Source organism: Lactuca sativa, chromosome 5 (genome assembly GCF_002870075.4).
Source record: "Lactuca sativa cultivar Salinas chromosome 5, Lsat_Salinas_v11, whole genome shotgun sequence".
Lineage (NCBI taxonomy): Eukaryota > Viridiplantae > Streptophyta > Magnoliopsida > Asterales > Asteraceae > Lactuca > Lactuca sativa.
Window position 1 is genome coordinate 120899537 of NC_056627.2, and position 25333 is coordinate 120924869.

The 25333-nt window shown below is 37.5% G+C and overlaps 1 protein-coding gene and 1 pseudogene across 1 annotated transcript; one reads left to right on the forward strand and one right to left on the reverse strand.

Annotated features, from left to right (window-relative positions):
* Nucleotides 1–202: 202 nt before the first annotated feature.
* On the forward strand, nt 203–1244 carry LOC111883608 (uncharacterized). The gene is made up of 3 exons (XM_023879937.1): nt 203–575; nt 668–786; nt 873–1244. The coding sequence occupies exons 1-3, from the start codon at nt 203–205 to the stop codon at nt 1242–1244; spliced, it is 864 nt and encodes a 287-aa protein (XP_023735705.1).
* A 3247-nt stretch (nt 1245–4491) lies between these two features.
* LOC111883609 (ER lumen protein-retaining receptor A-like) lies at nt 4492–5896 on the reverse strand (annotated as a pseudogene).
* Between the last annotated feature and the right edge of the window lie 19437 nt (nt 5897–25333).

Consider the following 25333-nt stretch of genomic DNA (forward strand, 5'->3'; position numbering starts at 1 on the left):
TTGCCCAAAAAAAGGAGCAACTAAGACATATGCTCTCTAGCAACGAATGGGAGGAATGTAAATTTTCCGGCAAGCCTAAAGGGATTGCCTCAAATAAAACGGTGACAAGTTTCCAATTTTGGTCTGGTGTGACACAATGTTTAAAAGTGTTCTCTCCTTTGGTGAAAGTCCTTCGAATGGTTGATGCGGATTGGAAGCCCCAATGGGTTTTGTTTACGGGGAGATTAAAGTTGCAAAAGAAGAAATTATCAAATCTTTAGGTGGTAACGAGAAACACTACAACACTATTATAGATATCATAAACACAAAGATTAAAGGTCGACTAGATTCAACTTTACATTTAACATATTATCTTTTGAATCCGTATTACCATTATAATGATGCACAACTCCAATTTGATCCAGATGTAATGGATGCGGTTTTTGATTTTTTTGATCCTTTATTTCTTGGAGATTTAGAGATGCAAAGGCAAGTCGTAACTATTAACTTGCCAATGTACAAGAAAAAAGTTGATAGATTTGGTTCCGATCTTGCAATTAAACATTGTAAGGTGAATGATGCCGACTTTGATCCAGGTAATTCATTTTCCTTTTAGTTATCTATTTATATGTTTTATAAAATTTTGATATTTATCGATTGATAATGTGTTTTTGTTTCAAAATCGTAGCTAGTTGGTGGGGACTATTTGGTGGCACATCTCCTCATTTGACAAAGATTGCAATGAGAATTCTTTCTTTAACTAGTAGCTCATCGGGTTGTGAAAGGAATTGGAGCACGTTTGAAGGGGTTAGTAATATAAAGAATTAAATTTATATTTTATAAAATACAAATATTAATCGTGTTTAAACTCTTTGTTATGTTTAAATTTGAAGGTACATACAAAGAAACGAAATAGATTGGAGACAAGCAAATTGAACAATCTTGTTTATGTTCAATTCAATGCTAATTTAATGGAGAAAAACAAAAGGAGAAAAGATAGAAACATGGAATTGCTATTATCAAATCATTCTCTCTCCGCTCAAGAATGGATTGTTGATTGCGATGATTGTTATATAGATGAAGTAGACCCCAAAACGGTTGATGAAGCTCTTGCAACCGATGTTAGTCAAGCACCCCGAGAAAGTCCAAAAACGAGGGACCTTTTTGATGAAGATTTCGAGTCCAAGAGTGAGGAGCAAGTGTTAGAAGAAGACGAATATGAGTCGGATGGGGTTCAAATAATGGAAGTATGTGGAGAAGATTAGAAGAAAATTATTGTGCTTGTTAAACTTATTTTTAACTTTTGTGGACTTGCTGGATGATGACTTTGTGTGATTGTTAAACTTATTATTAAACTTTTACGCATATTTTGGATGATAAATGGTTGTGCTTGTTAAGCTTATTAAGTTATTATTAAATTTTTATGCTTATTTACTTATATTCATAGTATTAATGCTAGATTTATAAAATTTTCAATTATTTTTTTAATAATTAATGGTCCCCGATTAATCCCCTGATTAATCCCTAGACCCTAGTCCACCGCCTAGCCAACGTCCAACGTTTTCTATATATATATATATATATATATATATATATATATATATATATATATATATATATATATATATATATATATATATATATATATATATATATATATATATATATAAATGTTGGCTGATTTTACCTTACTTCTTCCCTTCTAACCGCAAACACAAGGCTTTTCTCCCAAGGATCTTCAACCTAAAACACCTTCCTCTCGACTAACATTCTTTTCCTTTGAGTCTTCATAAGATATTGCTAAAGATCTTCAAGTACTCTTCATCCTTCAACATCTTTGTGCTGTAAACTCAAGAACATCAAATGTTCTTGGGCCGTGAACCCATGCATCCTCTCCATTTGCCAAGAATATCAAGCCGTGAACCCAAGATCTTCAAGATCTTTCGGCCGTGAACACTTGCATCTTCATCATTTCAGAAAGAACACACACTAGAGTGTGGGCTATGAACTCCTTCCAGCCTTTCCTTTTCGACTCCAACACCCTCTTTTGTAAGTTAAGCTTACAACTCAATCTATTTCCTTGTTATATTTATGATTATGGTCACTAAATGTGTATGTATATATATATATATATATATATATATATATATATATATACATGTGTGTGTGTGTGTCTTACTATGCTAAATAGGACTCATTTATGCTTCGGGACTTCACCCGTGAACTTATCATCCTATATCGAACATTCATTTGAATCACCCACATAAGGTGAGTTAATACCCCTACAAATTACAGTTTTAATGCTTTTGAACGCTTTTAAGTGATTTTAGGGGGAAGATACAAATAGAACACAATCTTATCGTGTTAACCACTTATATGTGAAAACATCAAACGAAAGGATTTCTTATACTCAAATACTTGTTAAACCAATTTTAAAACTATTCTTAGATTTCTATTTTTATCAATATCATATTTGTGTATCTATTTATGTATAAGTATGATTTAGTGGACTTAGGACTATTGCTAAATATCGTAACTCAAGTTCCTTGTTTGGTTGCGGGCTTAGGGTAGGATCACTAGTCCGACTGTCAGCTAAATCATAGTTATACTCATTGAATACATACGTGAATATTAAACCCCATTTTTAAAGAGCATACTTAACTAAGTTGCCAATGTTGATCAACTGAGTCTTTTCTACAAAACAATAACAGTTCAATCAAACATACTAGTAAACTATAATAGGTATAGTTTAGAGGATCACTGCATACTATTTCTAGATCAGAGAAACATACATGAGTCAATATGTACATACTATAACAAGAATAAGAAGGATCATACATACTATAACAACAACAAGACGGAAGGTACATACTATAAAAATAATAAGAAGAAACATACATACTATCACAAGAAGAACAAGGAACATACATACTATAACAAGAACAAGATTACTAAAGGGTGAGATACTATTTCATGGCATATAAATTTCCTTGCTATGTCGCGTTTTATAACCAGAATCTCCTGAAGGGAGAGCATGAGTTTGTGTATAAATCTATACGAGATTGACCATCCTACACCTTGCTACTAGCTACAGTCGGTCCTACAGGTCTACAGGTGAAAAATGTCATACCATTTCGACGTCTGAAGAACGTTGTGTTTTATACTAGTCTATTAAGTATGGTTATAACCTTATCACATTTTAACCTTAATTAACAATTTGGTTTTAAGGTAGTTAATGCATTAGTAGGGTATTTCCTACAACACTACTGTAAATCTTCATTTTTGTCACACCCCAAAACCACGAACGGCGGAAACGTTCAGGGGTGGAGGACGTCATGTACAGTATCACAACAATGTAATATAATAAACAAGCAACAACATCATCCATTGCATTATCAGTAGAGTTTTAATACATGTGTGTTATTTCATAATGTACAACAATAATATGAAAAACAGCCTTTTACGACGCTCATTGCGCGTCATAAAAGGCTCAGACGACGCGCAAATGCGCGTCAAGGAAGGCCCTGTCATAAAGAGAGACGACGTGCTTTTGCGTGTCGTCTATAGACGACGCGCATTTACGATGCTCATTTACGACGCGCATTTACGACACGCAATGCGTATCAAGGAAGGCCCTGTCATAAAGGAAGACGACACGCATTCGCGTGTCGTAACCTTACGACGCGTGTGTTAATGACACGCAATGCGTATCAAAAAAGCCCCTGTCAAGAAAGGCCATGTCATAAATGAAGATGACACACATTTTTGCGTATCATAATTTTAAATGTTTAAAAAAAGTATTATTTATGGATTTACTAATTCTCAAATTAAATAATACATTAAAAATCTCATAATACAAAATAAAATACCATAAATAACAAAGATAATTCATTTCACTAATATGTCAAATACAAATAATTATTCCAATAGTGAGTAAATGTTATAAAAAAATGAACTCATTTATATACAATTGCATTATCTAGCTTACTATGTGCCAACAACTCTCTGTGTGTTTACTTTTGCTTGAGTCTCGTTTCCTCCAAAGCTTCTAGCCATGCCAAAATATGATATCTTAGGGTTCATGTCCAAATCAAGTAAAACATTGCTAGCTTAAATTCATCAAGTCCTTGGCGTGAAGTCTTAGATAGAATCTTAACTGCAATCTCCAATCCTTCTAGCATACCCTAAAGATCATTATCGGCCATGTACCAGGATCAATCTGCAATCTCTTATTACTTGCAGCATCTTCTGCTTGTTTGACCAAGGTTGTGCCTTTAGCAGCAACATGCTGCATTGCGTCAAAAGGATAAAAACAGATGATAACAAATACAAATAACTGCATTCTACTTTAAAAAAATAAAATAAAATCCAACTCCTAAATCACAAACCTTTTTAAACATACAAGAGACAGGATCCAATCCATGGGGTATTTTTGGAAAATAGTGTGAACATTCTTGACAAATCATCAACCTGCAAGTGAAGGGTAGAAAGGGAATTGGAGCTTGGTGATGCTCATGCTGGAAATTGAAGCTTGGAATTGCTTTTCCAATTGTACGTACACATACACATGAGATGAGAATAAGAAACTACTGTATTTGATTAGGTTTAGCTAATAATAAGCTAAGGAAGGGGAATGTGCTAAGAAGTTATTATGTATAGAATGAGAAAGAATAATAACCAAAAATCCTGTCTTAGACTTATTAACTTTTCACCTATTTGTCTTTCTTCCTAAAAATATTCATTTGATCTGAATAAATATTATGAAACTTGGTTTATTGAAAGCAAGTATTAAATGGTCATGGTCATGGTCATGGTCATGTAATGTACTAGTAGTCTTATTCAATCTGGAAAATTGCAAATTTTGTCCCACTACCACCTAGGCGAAGAGTAAAGACGTAAATGCCCTTCCTCATAAAGCTTGTGTTATTATGATTATGCTTAAAGTAAAAGACAGAACATAAAGAATGGGAATGGAGGTTGAGTACCTTATGAAGTAATAGTAGAAGAAATGAGCATAAAGAGCTGTTTGTATTAAGCCAGAGAAACAAGCTGAAAACAAACAAACAAACAAACACAAAGTCAAATGAAATACATGTATATGCAATAAGAATAAGAGAAAAGCTTTAACTTACATATCCATCCATTGAAATGGGGCTATGTGAGATACCGACAAATCCAGTTGAGAATATTTAATGCACGGTATGCCCTAACATTACAATGCAAACAAACAGATTTTCATTCATAGCATCCAATTTTCTAAATGATTATTATACTATTTTTGATCATTTAAAAAACCATTTTTCATGGTTATCCAGCTTCATAATGATATCATGCCAAAATATAGAAGGGAGAATACCTAAGAAAGAAAACATATTGACCGATCAAATTGTCAACATTTCCACTTCGCTGCAGCAGAACCAACTGTGGGAGAATAGCAACAGCTTCCAAATAGATAGAAAATGCCCAACATATCTGCACATTCCTAATAATATTAAAACTGTACAACCTTATCTATTGCTACATTTTTATATCTTTATAACACTCCAATTAGGCTAAGCTTTTTTTGAGGAGGGCATTCAGGTCTTTTGGACATGAGCCAGTCCATGTTCTTTTCATATCTTCTTAATAATCAATATAACCGCACTTATTCTCATATATAATTTTGTAATGATTAATTGATTATAACATGTTTCAGCACAAAGACAATGAATTCACTTAACTGTATTCTGCTTATAATCCTGGCACAAGGTGAAATCTTTATAACATCGGGTGGGTCCACACTGATATTCAAACATAAAACAAGAGCAACACATCCTGTTTTCATCTGCAGTTAAAAAACATCATTTTAGAGCTAACTATAAAGAAATACACTACCAATAACAACCCAACAAATCATAGCCTCTGATTTCAAATGCATAGCTGTATTAGCAACGAATGATCACAATTACAAGAATAGCAACACTAATAGCATGTTGGGTTTTTAGCATATAGCAACAGAAGCCTCCAGCAAATCTCTAAAGCAAATTACTTTGACGATCATGTGAACTCCAACTAACAAAACTAAACCACCAACTACAAGCTTTTTGCTTAATAACTATTGGTGCAAGTAAGCCAGGTATGGCAAAATACAGCTTTATGTGGCAAGCATACATGATTACAGGTTACCCTACTCATCTAATCAGTAATAGTGCTGATGTGATGCTGATGTGGACAAGTGATCCTAGTGGCATTGCTTACATACAAACAATGAATTTAGATGGAGAGTCGAATTTAAAGACACGTTATGCTAGACAAGAAACATCCTTAATGCCATTAGGGTCAATATCATGGGTAATTAGATGTGAACAACCTAATAGAAACATATATGAGTTCACAGCTAATAGAGTTAAATGGTCATAAAGTTTCCCTTATTCAATCAAACATTATCTTACGTGGGTGTCAGGTGAAAAACACAAAATGGGTTATAGGTGTTGTTGTGTATGCTGGACAAGAGACAAAAGCTATGCTAAATAGTGCAATTTCCCCTTCAAAAAGAAGCAGACTTGAACAAGCACTGAACTCAAAAACTATCTGGTTATCTGTTTTTCTATTCATATTGTGTCTTGTTGTTGCTATTGGGATGTGTTTATGGCTGATGAGTCATCAGGATGCAATTGATATGATTCCTTATTACAGAAAGAGCTATCTTATAAAGGGAAAGTTTCCAGGAAAACCGTATAAATACTATGGGATTCCAATGGAGACGTTTTTTTGTGTTTTTGAGTTCTGTTATTGTGTTTCAGATCATGATTCCGATATCTTTATACATCACCATGGAATTGGTTTGATTAGGTCAATCTTATTTCATGATAGGAGACAAACACATGTATGATAGCAGTACAAACTCAAGGTTTCAATGCAGATCCTTAGGTATAAATGAAGATTTAGGTCAAATTTGTTATGTGTTTTCTGATAAAACTGGAACACTTACTGAAAACAAAATGGAATTCAGAAAAGCTTCTATTTTGACACGTATATATATACTGTGTGTTTACCTGATTTCTTCAATTTTACCCCAGACCATGACTATTGACTAGCCTCTAAAAATCAGGTGTGCATGCTGAAATGGTGTTGACACGTGTATATATAATGTGTGTGTGTAGAAGAATAGTTGAAATGAAAAACTTACATGCCAACTAGAAATGGCTCTACATAAGAAAACAAGTGAACTTAAATCCACTGATGTGTTCACTTTCACCTGCAAACCAAAAAAACATAAGTAAGTTTCTGCTTCAAATCAAATCAAAAGTCAAAACCAAACAAAAGCAGATGCATACCATTGCATAGAGACCTCGAAAAGCATCCTCCTTTTGAATATCATCCCGAATTTTGTTGACATTAAGAAATTTAGGTATTGTCAGATGATGTTTTAAGTAAAAATTCTAAGAAAAAGGAAATGCGGTTGAAGTTGTAAACTTTTTAGGACTTGCATGGCTAAAGCAATATGCCATGCTTGCATGAAATGCTCCGCGTGAGGTGATACAAGCTGAGGACAAACTCATGCAAGTCTACACAGGGTGATTGCACTATTTTAAGTGACTTATTAAGCCCTTCACAAATAACATCAAAAAATACTAGATGATGATACGACCCATGTTGGTAGAAGCTCCACCTGGTCGACTAGACCCGCTGTTGTTGGACCGAATTACCCCTCCACTAGTCTTGGGTGTGCCGATACTGAACTTGTTTTCATCTATCATAACAGCAAGAGTCATGGCTCTAGCCAAGTTTGCTGGCTGTAAAATACGAACGGCCAAACGTGTCATCCTTGCTCCCATTTGTCGACCCCCACCCTTGTTCTTATCGTCCTTGGGTCCCTTTGTGAAGGATCCAAACTCGTGCTCAAATTCAGGATCTTCCTTGTCCTTCTCCTCCTCTTGAATGAGTTTCCCCTTGATAGTTTTTGTCATGTTATTGATAGCTTGCAGGACTTCTGTGAATTGTGCAACATTTTCCTTCTTGGCGAGGTCAGCTTCCTCTCGAAGCTTGGTAAGATCCTGCTCCAGGGCTGCAACACCTGCCTCCAATCCAGCTATCTTCTCAGAATTTGTTTTTGACATGTTGACACCAGAACCGTAGCAGCTCTGATACCAATTAATAGGTTCAAGATCCTAACCCACAGGTAGGAACCTTAACCAGGCCTCCTGTAGTTCGAGAAACAGGGAATTCTCCAGCAAATCGTCTAAGACTTTTATTCCAGCATAAAACGTGATTTATCCCTAGAACATTAATTAATTATATAGTCGTATTAACCTAATCATAATCCAAAACCAGATCCTAAAAAATAGGAATTATAAACTAAATAAAAAACTATTATTCTAATTAAAAAGGAAAGCTAAATAAAAGGAAAACATTTAAAAATTCTTTCTTGAATCTTGATGCTTATCCCTTTGTCGATATACTTGACCAAACGACCAACATGGGTCGTATCAGATGATTCAGATGATAAACAAAAAAACAAATAAAGAAATAAAGGACATTTGAGACTTATAAAAAAAGATAACTGATACTTGTCGCCATACCAGTTACTTAGCAGCAACCTCAAGAAACTCAGCTAGGTGTGGGTGCAAATGAGTTGGACAAACCTACTAAACAAAAAACACCAAAAAAAGTTAATATATAGTTAACATAAACCATTGTTAACAACTAGGCGTAATGAATTGGATGACTATATTCCCAAATTACCCTTGTCAGGTCTCCAAGCAATGCAAATTGATATCTCGTACAATAGTTTTGAGTCCAGCTCCATCAACGTGTGCTTTTGAGTGAATTCCTTGGGATAAACCTTCCATATACGCTCTGTTATCGCTTTCCTTTTTGAACAAAACACCATAGTGAGACTCCAAATATGTAATAATAATCGATCGATAGAGTTTCTACATAAGTTGCAGGTGATAAAAAATGGCGGAAATTAGGAAATGTAAATTGTACCTTTAGCGAGATTAGGGTAAAGCCATCACGAATTAGAGCCATCATTACCTGTGGGAGACCTAGGGGAAGTTGATCACCTATATCCACCTGCCAAAAAAGTGAATCGTCTTCCCGTAAGTTTTCGGCGCTTTCTCCCGATCTTGCCGCTCAACCGGACCAGGGACGCCGGGAAGGAAAAGGACGTCGCTCTTCACCTCATACTCATGGATGTGCCACATCGGCTTTTCTGAGTCCGTCAAGGTTAAGAAAATTTTTAAGTTATGATGTTTTCAACTCCTATTAACCGGGCATCGGCGACTAGACGATCGTAAATCAAGCACTGTCTCATATCCTCGTTTTGATGGCGAAGGAGACGGCGGCATAAATGGAAGGGGGATATCAGAGCACAAAATAGAGAGACAGGGGAGGCGGGAGAGAAAAGAGTCGAATGAGTGTTCAAAAAAGCCCTGGAAATTATCCCAATGATTTTCTGATATATGAATTATTGAGGTATACAACAGAGATGGTATCGTGATTAGGGTTTGTAGAGAAAAGGGAAGAATAGAACGAAGGGGATATTGAAGCGGGGTATTAAAAGTTTTAAGAATTTTGAGGGGATTTCATTTCCCCCTTTCAAGAACGCGTGTTTTAGTAAAAATCATAAAGCGACAATCACAGAGGACGCACGTTTTAGATAAAGTGCCCTCCGCGTTTTTTTTTTTTTTTTTTTTTTTTTTTTTTTTTTTTACATTAGACACTAATTTAAGGGCACGCAATAATGCGTGACCTAAATCCTCAAATTTTTTGAACAGACGACACGTTATTATTGTCACTCTCTTTTGCGTAACATAAATCAGCGAGCGTCATGATTTGCGCGTCGTGAAAGGGTCTTTTACTTGTAGTGACCTGAGAATACAAGTTATTTTGAAAGCGAGTATCAGCTTTCAAGCTGGTGATATCATAAGAAATTAAGTGTCGTTATCTTGCTTATTAAAATCTGTTAGGAAAGCCATGTAACCTTCAAATGAAAATGTTGAGGTAAGTATGAAATCCCTAGAAAAACCCTTATTTTCTATAAGTATGAAATTTAGTCTTTTACCAAGACCCGAATGTTTTGTAAGTAAAATGATAGTTTTCCTTTTGTTGATTAGTACTAAAGTACTTAGTCTACCTCATCGTTTATGTGAATATATCACAAAATAAAGTAAAATAGGAAAATGATATGATAGTCTTCTACCAAGACCCTAATGTTCTGTTATGACTAAGTAGTCTTCCACCAAGACTCGAATGTTTTGTTTTAACTAAGTAGTCTTCTACCAAGACTCAAATGTTCTGTTATGACTAAGTAGTCTTCTACCAAGACTCGAATGTTCTGTTATGACTAGGTAGTCTTCTACCAAGACTCGAATGTTTTGTTATGACTAGGTAGTCTTCTACCAAGACTCGAACGTTTTGTAAGTAATATGATAACTTTTCCTTTCTATTGACTAGTTCTAGAGTACTTAGTCTAACTCATCGTTTTTGTGAAAGTATCACAAAATAAAGTAAACAAGAAAATATAATCATGTAAGTGTTAGCCGGAGGTACTGGTGCTAACAAGACGAATGTAACTGTTATCCCGAGGTACTGGGGCTAACACGGCCTATATAACCTAATGAACATCCGAAGATTGTCCAATTGTCCTCTTTAGCAGCAGCAGGGCGGAGGAAGGGTTAGTCCCTGTAAAGGTACTCCTAGTATAAGTAATAACCGTAGGCATCCGTAGATGTTCATCACCCACTGTTGCTAACAGATGAGTTCCGGAATGGTTAGTCCCGTACGTATATCCCGAGGTACTGTAGGATAGAGGCCCATCTAGGTATCCCGAGGTACTATGGGATAGGGTCCTATCTTAGATATCCCGAGGTACTGTGGGATAGGCAGGAAGATTTACACAGAAGGTACTAATAAATCATCCTCGTAGTTCTAAGTACAAGTATCCAGGTAAGTAAATACAGGATAATGCACCTAAGTAACAGTCATCCTGTATGGTATTCATGTAAGTGTGCTCAGGTAACAGGTAAGTATATGTAAACATATTCATGTATCAGGTAATCCTAAGTAAGTGTACTCATGTATCATGTAAGGTATTGGTATGGATTCATGAATGAACTTACTCTTGTGTGATTCCTTGTAATAGTAGTAATGTTTGATATCTTCTGACTATCCCTATGATAGCTAACTGGAAGGTAATTGGTTGTTTACGTAGGTTTATGCACTCTTGCTACCCAAGAGTATTGGAAACTAAATGAAGGGTGAAAACTATAATCTCTAACATATATATGAACATATGCGCATAAGTATAGTTTGATTCAAGAAGGTAAAATAATGGTTTTGCAAGATATCTAGGAGTTTTGAACAATAATTAAGAATGACTTGATGTCATTTTAATAAACATTTCAAAACTAATACTTTTGTTATCAAGGTATTTTAAGATAGAAAACCACTTCATGTGTCACCTTTTGAAATCTGTGAAACCTACTGTAGTTGGTGATTGGGATGAACGGAGCGGCGTAGGATTGCTAGGTGTCAAGCGAGGACTTGTACACACACTACGATCGTTTTGGTATAAAAACCCGAAGATCCGTGAGAGAGAAAATGGCTTTTCTCTAGTTGGAAATGTGAATAATTAATGAATTTGGTTCAGAAATCTATTTATAGTCCTGAAATATTTTTGGCAGAAAATATTTTTATTCCCGAAACGATCTCTAATATAATAGAGTGTTGGAATAATAGTATTGCACAAAACCCTAGTGCAACCACTCTCCTGATATCTCCTTAAGTGTAAATCCTGAAAACTGCCAAACTTATACCCGAAGTCTGGAATTTCCCTGAAACTGTTCTAAGCTCTATTGTCTTGATATGGGTAGTTCAGAATAGAAATTTCAGGTTGTCACATCATCCCCCTGTTAAAGGAAATTTCGTCCCGAAATTAGAATTTAGATAAGGAAGTAGGTATAAATGAGCGATTTGTTATGTGAACTTCTTAATCGATTGGTTCTCGCACTCCTAAGTGAAATCGGGTTCTCGGTTGGTATCCGAACGAACCTTCACTAATGGGCGACGGCGTTGCTTCGTCCGCTTGACCACTCGGTCGAGGGTCACTACGGTTCTAATACGAAGGCAAAGATCTCGTAAATCTCGATCTTGTCGAGAGGGATTACAAAAGTCCTAATGGAAGGATACTGTTTCAAGTTCGAGATCTGAAGGGGAAAATGTACGTTACTGAGTTCGCAGGGTAGGTCTAGTTTGTGAAATGCAGGACCGATTCTGGTAAGAATCTCGGAGGTCCTAACTATATTGGATTTTTAGCTTTCCACGTTTTACGAAGCGTATTAAGCCATTCCCAGAGTGAGGTTTCCTAAAGAATTTGGTCTCTCACTTGGAATTCCAAATGTTCTTTCTCTCGCTTACTTCCCAGTCAAGGGCCATCCCTTGCTGGGTCAAAGTCCAAAGGGTTTCTGAAATTTGTGGGGAGTTCCGAATGGACTATGATAGTAGGTCTGTAAGTCCTAGAATTTGGCGATTTTTCTGTCTGTGACTATGGTGCCGACAAATTCCCAACGGTTTTGGATAATTTGCCAGAGTACTCAAGAATTCCCACAACACTAACAGTGTGTATCAGGGATTTTGGCTCTAAATTCCAAAATTCTTGTTCAGAGAACTTTGTGGAAAGTATCTCCGAGGGTAACGTTTCTATGGATTCTTTCTTACTACGAGGGTAGATAAGTAGTCATTTTATGGAGAAATGACGAACTGATCCCAGTAAGAAAGGCGTACTCCACTCATTTAGCTCATGAATACTATGGACGTACTGATCCTATCCGAGGGGTATTAATACGGACTCGAAGTGTCCGCATCGATTTCGGAGGGTAGTCTTTAGGACATCCTTCCCTAACACTCGAACTGGTGATATTCGGATCTCAGGTCCATTTCTGAAGAAATTATTTTGCTATGTTTTCCTGATCAATTCGTCTATGCGAGGCAGAGACAACGATTTCTAAAGGAAATCTAAATGAAGTCTCCGGTTGTCGAGGTACATAGAATGCACTCTGTCGAATTCTGGTAAGACTAAGGTCGGAGCTCTCAAGGGTGAGAAGCCTGGTCTTCTAATTCTATGGTTGAGTAGTCCGTTGTGTTGTCCGGGTTGTTCTTGTATCTTCCGTAGGTGTTTAGACTGAAGGTGATCTGGTTATAAGAGTCAAACTAGGTTCTAAGTTTGCTCCTATGCCAATGCAATTTCTCGTACTCCTGGACAGTCTCTGTCCTGAAGTTCATATTAGAATTAATACGTGATTCAACGATCACAATTTCGTGTATATGAGTCGTATATAATTAAGACTGAAAAGGTAGTCGAATAACTGATGCTTCTTTAATCTCACATCCCACCGAGGGAAAAGAAGTTAAAGTGGAATCATCAATTCTAAACTTGTAGAACATTGATTATATATCACTCTCATGTATACATTCTTTAGTGATAGATCACCCGTATGAATCCTGGAATTGAACTTGACGTACTGCATGAGCAATAATGTGGGGATTCCTTCGGAAAGGAAAAGAACTATAAGGTACTCCTTGTATGAGTACTTCGGTGTTCTGATATAACGGCTTTGCTAAAAGGCGATTTCTGAGAAAGAGATGTACTTATGAAGCTGGTATTTCGAAGATTAATTTACTTGAGTTGTATGATAAAGTCGGAAACATATGGAAACTAAAGACATTAGATTTGAACATAAGGCGTTACAGACAAAACACAACAGTGCAACCATTAATAGAGTTACTGTACTTAGGATTTATTACAAGACTATTGCTGCGAAACAAGGTATACTACAAAAGACAAGTATACGCAGCACGAGAGTCCCTTAACGGATGGAATCTCGCAAAAGATTAGACTCTGGTTGCACTAGTTTTAAACATGTTTTTGTACATACAAAATACTGACGATTTGGAGGGAACCTATACTATATTAGGTTCCTCAACTGCCTTTTTGCATTCTGAGGTCAAACTCATCCGGATTTGCCGTTGTCCTTCTCCGATGGGCAGTCCCTCTTGAAGTGTCCCATGACGCCACATAGATGGCACATCTGAGAGGTTTGGACATTTGTGGTTGAAGAAACGTGTTGGATCTGGATCCTGCAGTGACTAGCTATATGTCCATTCCTGTTGCAGTGTGAACATTGCATCTCCCTACAAGGTCCATGGTGGTGATAATTGCATCTGATGCATTTTGGGAGTTTTCCTGCATAAAGTTTGGCTGGTTTGGGGACCATTGGGACGCTCGAAGGTATGGTAGTTGGAGGTACTGATGTCGTAGCTGTGAAGGTTGTTACTGGTGGTTGTTTCTTGTTCGCCCTTCGAAGTGACTTGTCCTTAGAGTTAGTCCAAGTCTTTCGCTTGATACTTGGATTGGAATGATTGTTAACAAGCCCGCTAACACCTGCGTCATTAGCGTTCAGGTGGGTCAGAATAGCTGACACGGCAGCCGAGACTGCAGCTTGAAAGGTAGCTGCATCAATCTGAAGAGTTTGTGTTTGGTTGATGGGCTGATCGTTCTTCTTGGGAGCCATGATTCTTTTACTGAAATAAAATGAATTTGTGAGCGAAAATGATTGAATCTGAACGTAGTTCGATCGCTCATGAAAAGAATAGAAGTATGTTCAGGAAAGTTCAACCTACATCCCTATGATGCAGTCCTAGTATGGAATAGAAGTAAGTTCGTGCGATGGTCTCAAGATGTTTGTCGTTCTAACCGAGGTATCGCTGGTTGGCTAATAACATGATTCAACCATTACCAGAGACTTGGAGATGTCTCCTGAGTTAAATGGCTATAGTCCAATGACTTGACTAGAGCATGTTTCAAATAGACTCTAAAGAAAGTCTGATAAGAGTATTCGAATAAAGAACGACACAGAAGTTAGCCGACTGTCAATATCTTTGATATTCATGATGTACAAGTTCGGGAGAATGACCATGTAAAAAGGTCTTACATCATAACCAGAGAAGATAGTTCCTGACAGTAAAAAGGCCTAACCAAAGTACTTACAGTACAAGATAGTTTCATAGAAAATGCCTCATCAGGCATAGACAGGAACATAATTCCTTTCTAACAAGGAATATAAAGTAAAGCATCTACTACTGGCGACGGTCATCTCTCTGGTGAATTCTCAGTTCAGCCATTTGGCGTTCCACCTCAAGTAGATGTCTTTCGTACACCCTCTGGCGTACCCGGAGTTCCATGACTTCAGCTCGTGATTCAGCCAGTGCTTGCAGCAGGGTTTCATGATCTCTTTCAGACCTCTCACGAGTATGTTCAAGGCGACTAGTGCGAAGCATATGCATTCCTCCATTTGTATCGACTTCTGCGATGCGTTGTAGAGCTGTCATGCCCTGAATTTCGTTTCGGGCAACTCTTCGAATCAGAATTGGCATGATTCTGTCTGCTGAGCCCACATTGCTCAGGTCATAGAAGCTTCGGTCACCATTAAATGGCATGGGCTGATCTTGTCCTTGGCTCCAAGTTTCCAAACATTCTACCCACTCAGGCGTCGGGCCTTGAAAAGCCGGACGAGGGTTAGGAATCGGAAAGGGAGCTGCCTGGGGTAGGTTCTCAACCTCGGATTCGGAGATGGCATTGTCTGAAAGGTCGTCAGCATGGTGATCGTTCAGAGGGATTGGATGATCATCATCTGGTTCTTCTCCAAACCATCCAGCAATCAATTCGTTCGAAAGGAACAGGTTGTCGTGGGGATGGAATCCAGCCATGTTATCTACACGAGAATTTGGAGATATAAGAAATAGCTATATAGACGAATTAACTAAGATAATTACAGTAAGACCAAATACCCATATGGTATTTCTTTATGGTGGTGTTGGTATGTTTTTAGACTTGTTGCCATATCACAACCATTCTTGGGCATATGCTAATCACTCCTCGGACCAGCATAGTTGATCAGGCTATGCCATTCCTAAGACTGACTATATATCCCCAGGCTTACTTGTGATATTCAACAATCGTAATACTTTTGTTCTTGTCATTGTGACACTGATTTTAGTATGAATGCAGGCACGTATACTTACTTAAATATTTTATTATTTAGAAGTATAACTCTTAGACAGAGTGTTTTTAATCCCGATGTATTTATAGTTAGTATATCTTTTATGGGTTGATATACTATATTCACTATAAACAATGCTCTGATACCAATCTGTCACACCCCAAAACCACGAACGGCGGAAACGTTCAGGGTGGAGGACGTCATGTACAGTATCACAACAGTGAAATATAATCAACAAGCAACAACATCATCCATTGCATTATCAGTAGATTTTTAATACATGTGTGTTATTTCATAATGTACAACAATAATATCAATAATCAAAATAAGGCGAGTCTTGTCTGTGCTCTATCTTCTCAAAAACCTGACCACCGCACCTGTCTAACTGATGACCTGAGAATACAAGTTATTTTGAAAGCGAGTATCAGCTTTAAAGCTGGTGAATTCATAATAAATTAAGTGTCGTTGTCTTGCTTATGAAAATCTGTTATGAAAGCCATGTAACCTTTAAATGAAAATGTTGAGGTAAGTATGAAATCCCTAGAAAAACCCTTATTTTCTATAAGTATGAAATTTAGTCTTTTACCAAGACCCGAATGTTTTGTAAGTAAAATGATAGTTTTCCTTTGGTTGATTAGTACTAAAGTACTTAGTCCAACTCATCGTTTATGTGAATATATCACAAAATAAATTAAAATAGGAAAATGATATGATAGTCTTCTACCAAGACCCTAATGTTCTGTTATGACTAAGTAGTCTTCCACCAAGACTCGAATGTTCTGTTTTGACTAAGTAGTCTTCTACCAAGATTCGAATGTTCTGTTATGACAAAGTAGTCTTCTACCAAGACTCGAATGTTCTGTTATGACTAGGTAGTCTTCTACCAAGACTCAAATGTACTATTATGACTAGGTAGTCTTCTACAAAGACTCGAACATTTTGTAAGTAATATGATAACTTTTCCTTTCTATTGACTAGTACTAGAGTACTTAGTCTAACTCATCGTTTATGTGAAAGTATCACAAAATAAAGTAAACAAGAAAATATAATCATGTAAGTGTTAGCCGGAGGTACTGGTGCTAACAAGACCAATGTAACTGTTATCCCGAGGTACTAGGGCTAACACGGCCTATATAACCTTATGAACATCCGAAGATTGTCCAATTGTCCTCTTTAGCAGCAGCAGGGTGGAGGAAGGGTTAGTCCCTGTAAAGGTACTCCTTGTATAAGTAATAACCGTAGGCATCCGTAGATGTTCATCACCCACTGTTGCTAACAGATGAGTTCCTGAATGGTTAGTCCCGTATGTATATCTCGAGGTATTGTGGGATAGAGGCCCATCTAGGTATCCTGGGATACTGTGGGATAGGGTCCTGTCTTAGATATCCCGAGGTATTGTGGGATAGGCAGGAAGATTTACACAGAAGGTACTAATAAATTATCCTCGTAGTTCTAAGTACAAGTATCCAGGTAAGTAAATACAGGATAATGCACCTAAGTAACAGTCGTCATGTATGGTATTCATGTAAGTGTGCTCATGTAACAGGTAAGTATATGTAAACATATTCATGTATCAGGTAATCCTAAGTAAGTGTACTCATGTATCATGTAAGGTATTGGTATGGACTTATGAATGAACTGACCCGTGTGTGATTCCTTGTAATAGTAGGAATGTTTGATATCTTCTGACTATCCCTATGATAGCTAACTGGAAGGTAATTGGTTGTTTACATAGGTTTATGCACTCTTGCTACCCAAGAGTATTAGAAACTAAATGAAGGGTGAAAACTATAATCTCTAACATATATATGAACATATGCGCATAAGTATAGTTTGATTCAAGAAGGTAAAATAATGGTTTTGCAAGATATCTAGGAGTTTTGAACAATAATTAAGAATGACTTGATGTCATTTTAATAAACATTTCAAAACTAATACTTTTGTTATCAAGGTATTTTAAGATAGAAAACGACTTCATGTGTCACCTTTTGAAATCTGTGAAACCTACTGTAGTTGGTGATTGGGATGAACGGAGCGGTGTAGGATTGCTAGGTGTCAAGCGAGGACTTGTACACACACTACGATCGTTTTGGTATAAAAACCCGAAGATCCGTGAGAGAGAAAATGGCTTTTCTCTAGTTGGAAATGTGAATAATGAATGAATTTGGTTCAGAAATCTATTTATAGTCCTGAAATATTTTTGGCAGAAAATATTTTTATTTCTGAAACGAGCTCTAATATAATAGAGTGTCGGAATAATAGTGTTGCACAAAACCCTAGTGCAACCACTCTCCTGATATCTCCTTAAGTGTAAATCCTGAAAACTGCCAAACTTATACCTGCAGTCTGGAATTTCCCTGAAACTGTTCTAAGCTCTATTGTCTTGATATGGGTAGTTCAGAATGGAAATTTCGGGTTGTCACAATTTTCCATTACATTCATACAGTGATATTCTCACATGTGAAATGCATACTATTTTTAAAATAAATATAGTTACCTGTATGGAAAAACATACATGTATACTGTTTCAAGTTCAAACATACATTTTAAACTTTATTCAATAGAACAGAACATACAAAACAGTTGAATCTTCGTAGAAGACTACTTTTCATTTTAGTAGAAAATATAGTATTTTTAGGAAGTACACAAACAATTTTATCAAACAATTACAAACATTTTCATCAAACAATTACAAACATTTTCATGACACAAATGAAAACTTTTGACACTAAAATACTTACGAACTCACAAACATAAATGTTGATACTTTCTTTCAAAATAACTTGTATTCTCATGTTACTAGTAGACAGGTACACTGGACCAAGTTTTGAGAAGACGAAGCATGTTCAAGACTCGTCTTTTATTTTGATATATTTTTGGTGTCTTACAACTATAAACAGAACACACTTGTATAAACTATATTATTAACGCAATGGATGTTGTTGCTTGTTTTACTATTGTGCATTGTTCTGATACTATACAGGACATCCTCCACCCCCAAACGTTTCTACCGTTCTCCATTTGGGGGTGTGATATATTTGCTTTTGACCCTTAAGTTATGAATTGTTTGCAGGATGGGTCCCTGATGGCAATTTCATGATTTTTTAGTGCAACTTGTGTACGATGTACGTACACTTTGGTAAGTTGGGCATACCAAGACCTAGGGATGTTCACTATTTGGATAAATTCGAATTGTCCAATTGGACAATTTGGATTGGACTATTTGGTTCGGATATTCAGATTTTTGGATTGGTTATCAACAAAACCGAATTATTATTTTAGATTTCGGATTCGTTTTGGTTTATAAAATAAGAACCGAATAGTCCAAAAAAATCAAATTTATTTATTTTCAATATATCTGTAATTATTTATTAACTTTATATTTTTTTAAATAAGTTAAAAAGGTTTTACCAAATAAAAGACATTAATATGTACTTTCTCTCAAAAGTTTTTTATCTATTAAATAATAAACTATAATACGCCTTCTTAGTGGTTGTTTATAAATTTAAATCACAAGTAAATAATTTGTTTTTACTTCTTCTGTAAAATTAGATCATATTATAATTCTATGTCCTTCTAAAATTTTATGGTTTTTGAAATTGAATTATAAGAACAGATCCAACCGAATTGTAATTGGATCGGATCGAATCGGATTTGAATTTAGTTTGGACTATTTGGATCCATATTTTGAAAACCGAAATCAATTTGGATTTACTTAATTGGATCAGATCGAACCAATCGGTCCAAACGAACACCCCTACCAAGACTCGTGGCAGTACGCTATGTGTACACGGTTTAGACAAAAACCCTAATATTTAGGGTTTATGCACAATTTATGTACAATTATAGCCCCAAGAGCTTTCCCTTTATCAGCATCCATCCCAAGATCGACCCTTCTTGCTAACCCTTTTGCCTATTTTGAGCATTTTAAGCTTTTGGAGTGAGTTGTGAGCTTTCTTGTTTGTGAAGAAGCACCTTCAAGGAGTAGGCTTTGCTCTCAAGACTTAGGATCCAACATTTTCTCTTCATTGTGCACCATTTGGAGGTATAAAGCTCCAACCATGCCTTATTTCATTCTATATCTTGGTTAAGCTTAGATTTTCTCGTCTTCTAGTCTTTGTGAGTATGAGGTACTCCAAAGCCTTTAAGTCGTCCTATTAGACATTTAAAGACATTTTAAGTCATAAAAATACAAGCTTGGATCTTGGTTTGTCCCCATGCAAGATTTATGGTGTAGCGAATGTTTGAGTAAGTTAGCTTTTTAGTGTTGGGCTTCTTGTAGCCATGCAAAGGCATAAAGTTTGCAACTTTATGGCCTTAGGGGTCTTATTAAGCTCGGATCTGGAATTTAGATGTAGTGTCTTAAGGCATTAAGACATTATTATGAGTTTTTCTATAGTTCACGTACGTGGGTGTAATTCCCAGTATGCTTCGTCTACTGCACCTTAGTTATGATCCGTTCCTATATCAGTTGAGTATGAGGGGCGTACGACCCAATCCAACTTTTGGTCATTTTAGGCCATGATTGCTTGGGCTTTGCTTGTTAGGTTTGGACCAAAGATTTTCATGGTAATGGGTCACATCTGAATTTGGGCCCATGTTGGACTTTGGATGACCTTTGGGATTGGGCCTAGGATTTTGTTTGGGCTTAAATGAAAACTATAGATTGGCCGTTTTACCTTAGATATCGGAAAAATTAAGTAGAGTCTCAACTATGGGTTATGTCCTAAGTATTAATATAGGCTTTATTTGTTTAATCAAAGAGGAAATTTAAATAGGTCCAGTAGCCCGAGCATTTATCTAGTTTTTCAGTGGTTGAGGTGAGTTTCCTCACTACATCCATGGGTCGAAGGCACCAATGTCGGCTCATTGCTGGTTGTGTAGAATGTTTGATGCCTTGTGATAACTATATGGGAGACCAGGATCTAGCCCCTGGCATTTGTATGAAAGACTAGGATATGGCGCTTAGAAGTTTTATGAAAGACCAGGATCTGGCCCCTGGAACTTGAATGCAAGACCGGGATTTGGCCCTCGGCACTAAACGGAAAGACCATGGTTTAGCTCATGGCAGGAAATGATTATATGGCTATGATTTGGACCATAACATTTATTTTCTTTTTTGTGTGGTATGCGGTACATTTTGGGAACTCACTAAGCTTTATGCTTACAGTTTATGTCTATGGTTTCGAGTACTTCCAGTTCAAAAAGGAATGGCCCGATGTGATGGCACATCATCCTTCCCTTATGATTTTTTCACTTGGTATATTTGTACTCTGATGTTTTGAATACTATAATGATTGATGGTTTTTGGTATAATCAATGAATGAAATTAATAGTTTTTAAATGATAAATTTTAGTACTATTTTTGGGTCATTACAAGTTGGTATCAGAGCCTTGGTTTGAGGGATTCAGGCGTTCTTTCGGGTGTATCAGAACTCAAGCTGAGTAAATGATAGTTTTCTTAATTAAAAAAAGTTACAAATTTAAAAGGATTTTTATTAAGAAGAATGGGTGTGATGTGTGTGATCTTCCGAGCGCAAGTAAGTGGTTCCCAAATTACCTATACCTATGTATTATGAGTAGTATGCTTGATATCAGAATTGCATGCTAGATTAAGGCTAAGGGTACCTTCAAGAATCATATTATACAATTGTCAAATTTGCGTGATGCCGTAAAGCATAGTGGGAGTTGATGCTATGTATTACTTGGAATTAATATCGGCTCATTTAATTGCTAAGTGTATGCTTTCAAAGTTGTATACAATTAGGAATGTATAGCCCTAGAATGATCGATTTAGACTCATTTTCTGTTCCATATTTGGTTGTGGACTTAGGGTAGAATCATCATTTGATAGTCTATGTGATCCAATTTTGTGTATAACTTGTATGCATAGGGCAACCAATGGTGTTGATTGAGGTTCTTGGTATTGCGAGTGGTGGGATTTGAGAATTCCTAGGAGAGTCTAGGATATATATGTTGTATCACATAGGAATAGTTTATGGTTTTAGTGCGGTGTCTTACAGGAATCAGGGCTGGCCTTGAGGAAGGTACAGGTGGGTGTGAAAGGTAGTATTGGGACAATACTACTAGAAGCATAGGACCTATACGTGAGACGAGTGCAGACCTAGAAACTCTAAGGAGGCTTGTGTAGAGGAATCCCTTCAGTTTGGAGGATGGTGAGGACTCGAGGAGGTTCAGATTCGGGTTGTGGTTCAGGCTTGGGTTCAGGTGTTGAGCCAATTGATGAGCGTCTATGCGACTTCATTTCCGCTGAGGTTAATCGCAGTATCTCAAATGCTACCCCTGTGTTATTTGGTACCATCAAGGAGGGGATTATGAAGTTGATGGATGAGAGGCTTAGGTCTTTTGAGCTGAGATTTTTGCGGGCCAGGTTGGAGCTCGAAATCCCTCACTTCAGGAGTTTAAGGCTTGTGGAGCTCCCGAGTTTTTTGGGGTGAAGGGCCCTGTCGCTAGCCATTGTCGGATCACTGACATGGAGAATTCTCAGCAGACGAGCCTTTCCCTTGGGGGGAAAAGGTGGGATTTGCATCATGCCTATTAAGGGATAGAGCACGAGACTGGTGGAAGGAGGTTACCCTAGCTACAGGCTCAGCAACAGTGATGACCTAGAAGGATTTTGTTCAGAAATTTCCAGATGGATTCACACTAGCTATCGAGGTGCAGCAGCTGGAGAGGGAGTTCCAAGACCTTCACCAGACTACTGAGACTGTGGTGGAGATTACCGCCAAAATCAAGGAGAGGGTTTGTTGTTCCCGCAGTATGCTGAGGATGAGGATATGAGGAAGATGAGATATCATGACATGTTGAGGGAGGATATCTGGGAGTTGACGAACTTATCGGTGTGCAAGACCGTGAATGATTTGATTAAGAAGGCTCGCAAGCAGGAGATTGAGTTGGAGCTTCAGTCGAAGCGGAAGTCAGAATAGGTACAGACATTCGATGCTAACACCAGAGGCCAGTAGGACCAGGTCCATTACGGCAAGTAAGGCAAGTCGTAGTGAGGCTTGCTGAGTGGAAAGTTCAGGTTGTTTTAGTTGTGGCCAGTTGGGTCACTTGAGCAGGGATTGCCCCAAGAGGGCTATGATTTTCTTCCATTGCAATCAGACCAGCCATAAAAAGGTTGATGGAGCAGTGACGACGCCTGCACCAGCCACCTTGAGGGTTACTGATGGCCGCCTAGGTAAGGTGGAGTCTCATGTGGTGAAGAATAGGGCGTTTCTTATGACGACCAATGAGGCTAATGCATCGCTGAATGTGGTTACTGGTGTGTGTCTTATCTCTATCTCTTATTTCTTTCATTTTTTATGCTTATGATTATTTAGATCTTGTATAGGGACCTTTTTGGTCAATGGTTTGACAGCTGATGTCATGTTTAATTCGGGGGCTACCCAATCCTTTTTATCTCTTGCACATAGCAAGAAGTTTTGCGATGCTCTCGGGACTTCGAATTCCCCACTAGAGGTTGAGATTGCGGATGACCATACTATGAGTGCTTCAAGGGTTTTCCATGGGTGTGTCATGAATCTGTTTGGTGAGAGATTCTTTATTGTTTTGGTGTCGATTCCATTTAGTGGATCGAAGGTTATCCTTGGGATGGATTGGTTGGGCCCCAATGGGGCCATGATTGATTGCGAGCGACAGTTGGTGAGAGTTAGAACCCTAAGTGGGGGAGAACTAGTTATTCCTGATAATAGAGCTTCACATGGGCCAACTCTGTGTACAGCTGCGAGGGCCAGGAGATATTTGCAATATGTTTATTCTAGGCTTGTAGCTTATGTTGTAGACACTCGAGCTGAGGACATGCTAGAATTGAGTAGGGTGCCCATTATTCGGGATTTCCTTCATGTGTTTATTGAGGATTTACCAGAAGTGGCTCCCAAGAGGAACGTTAAGTTTCAGATTGATCTGGTACCTGGTGCTTCTACGATAGCCAAGGCACCGTATCGCCTAGCGCCACCTGAGATATAGGAGCTGTCTATGCAACTTTAGGTCCTGCTAGACAAGGGTTTTATTCGTCCGGGTAGCTCTCTGTGAGGAGAATCGATTCTGTTTGAGAAAAAGGACGGTTCATGATGGGAATAAATCCTTAATGATCGAATAGATTAAAACAGGTAAATAGAACACAATATGATCAAACTAGTGTTGAATGATTAATAGTCATGCCTCAGAAGAACTCGATGAAAAATTACTTCTGTAGAGGCGTAAAGTACGGTTACAAGATATTTATCAGATTTAACTAAAATATGTAGCATGCATGCACCTTATATACTATAACCCTAGAAATAAATACGAGTTGACAGGCCCAACTCATTTATACAAAATCGAATAGACAAAACAGGCCCAATGACGTAACACTAAATCTTCAACAATCTCCTCCTTTGCTTCAATTGAGACCATAGCCATTTAGTTCTTGATTCGCTTCTGCACTTCATTGACCATGGGAATGAAGCTCAACAGAAGCTTGCGAACTTGGATATACCTAGTGATCACATCAGTGAAACACTTCACGTCATCTTTGTTGTTGCCGTTAAACCTGGCAACCAGCTCCAAAATAAATTCCATACACGAAGTAGTAAATAAGTGTTTGTCTTCGAGTTGGAAAAATAAATTGTGACAATCTGCTCCTGAACGATCTCTAGATGTGTACACCACAAACCATCCATCCTTGAAATTTTTTCCTGGCTTGAGCTTCTCAAAGTCTTTCAGAGCATCCTTCGGAACAGCACTTGGTTTTTTCCTCAAAACAATGGCAATCTCCACATCCATCATTCCAATTTCTTGAATATAAGACTTGATCAAAAGTTGAAGATGGGACACCATGGGTTCGTACTTCTCCTTGTTTCTCAGCAGAATGTTGTATATTATCATCCAGTCATGGGGGTTCAAACAAGGCATGTCTGCGATAGTGAATTCGCAGGCTTGAGATGTTGATCCTCTCACAACTTTAACCTACGCATTACGGAAGCTTTCGGTCTCGATTGGCATAGAAACCTTCACAACAATAATCTTGCTCGCACTCCAAGTCTCGTACTGAGGCTTCATGTGCTTCGGGTAGAAGCCAAACATCATTTGATTTGTAGTGTGGTCTGTGAAAAGTACATTACCAACCTTTACAAAGGCACGAAACCTGAACACCTTTAGTGCGATAGGCAGGTCCAACTGCGAAACATGTGTATTATGGATTTCAAAAGATGCAATTGGATGCAACCAATACTGACTTGGCATATCCACAGCTTGGTTTTGCATGCGCTTCAGGGTCCATTTAGGAAATAACAACATTTTGATTTTAA

Excerpts from the sequence above, each read along its gene's own strand:
- LOC111883608 (XM_023879937.1), top strand. The coding sequence starts at position 203 with ATGGGTTTTGTTTACGGGGAGATTAAAGTTGCAAAAGAAGAAATTATC. Across the intron at positions 576-667 it reads TGATGCCGACTTTGATCCAG|CTAGTTGGTGGGGACTATTT; the intron begins GTAATTCATTTT and ends TCAAAATCGTAG. Across the intron at positions 787-872 it reads ATTGGAGCACGTTTGAAGGG|GTACATACAAAGAAACGAAA; the intron begins GTTAGTAATATA and ends TTAAATTTGAAG.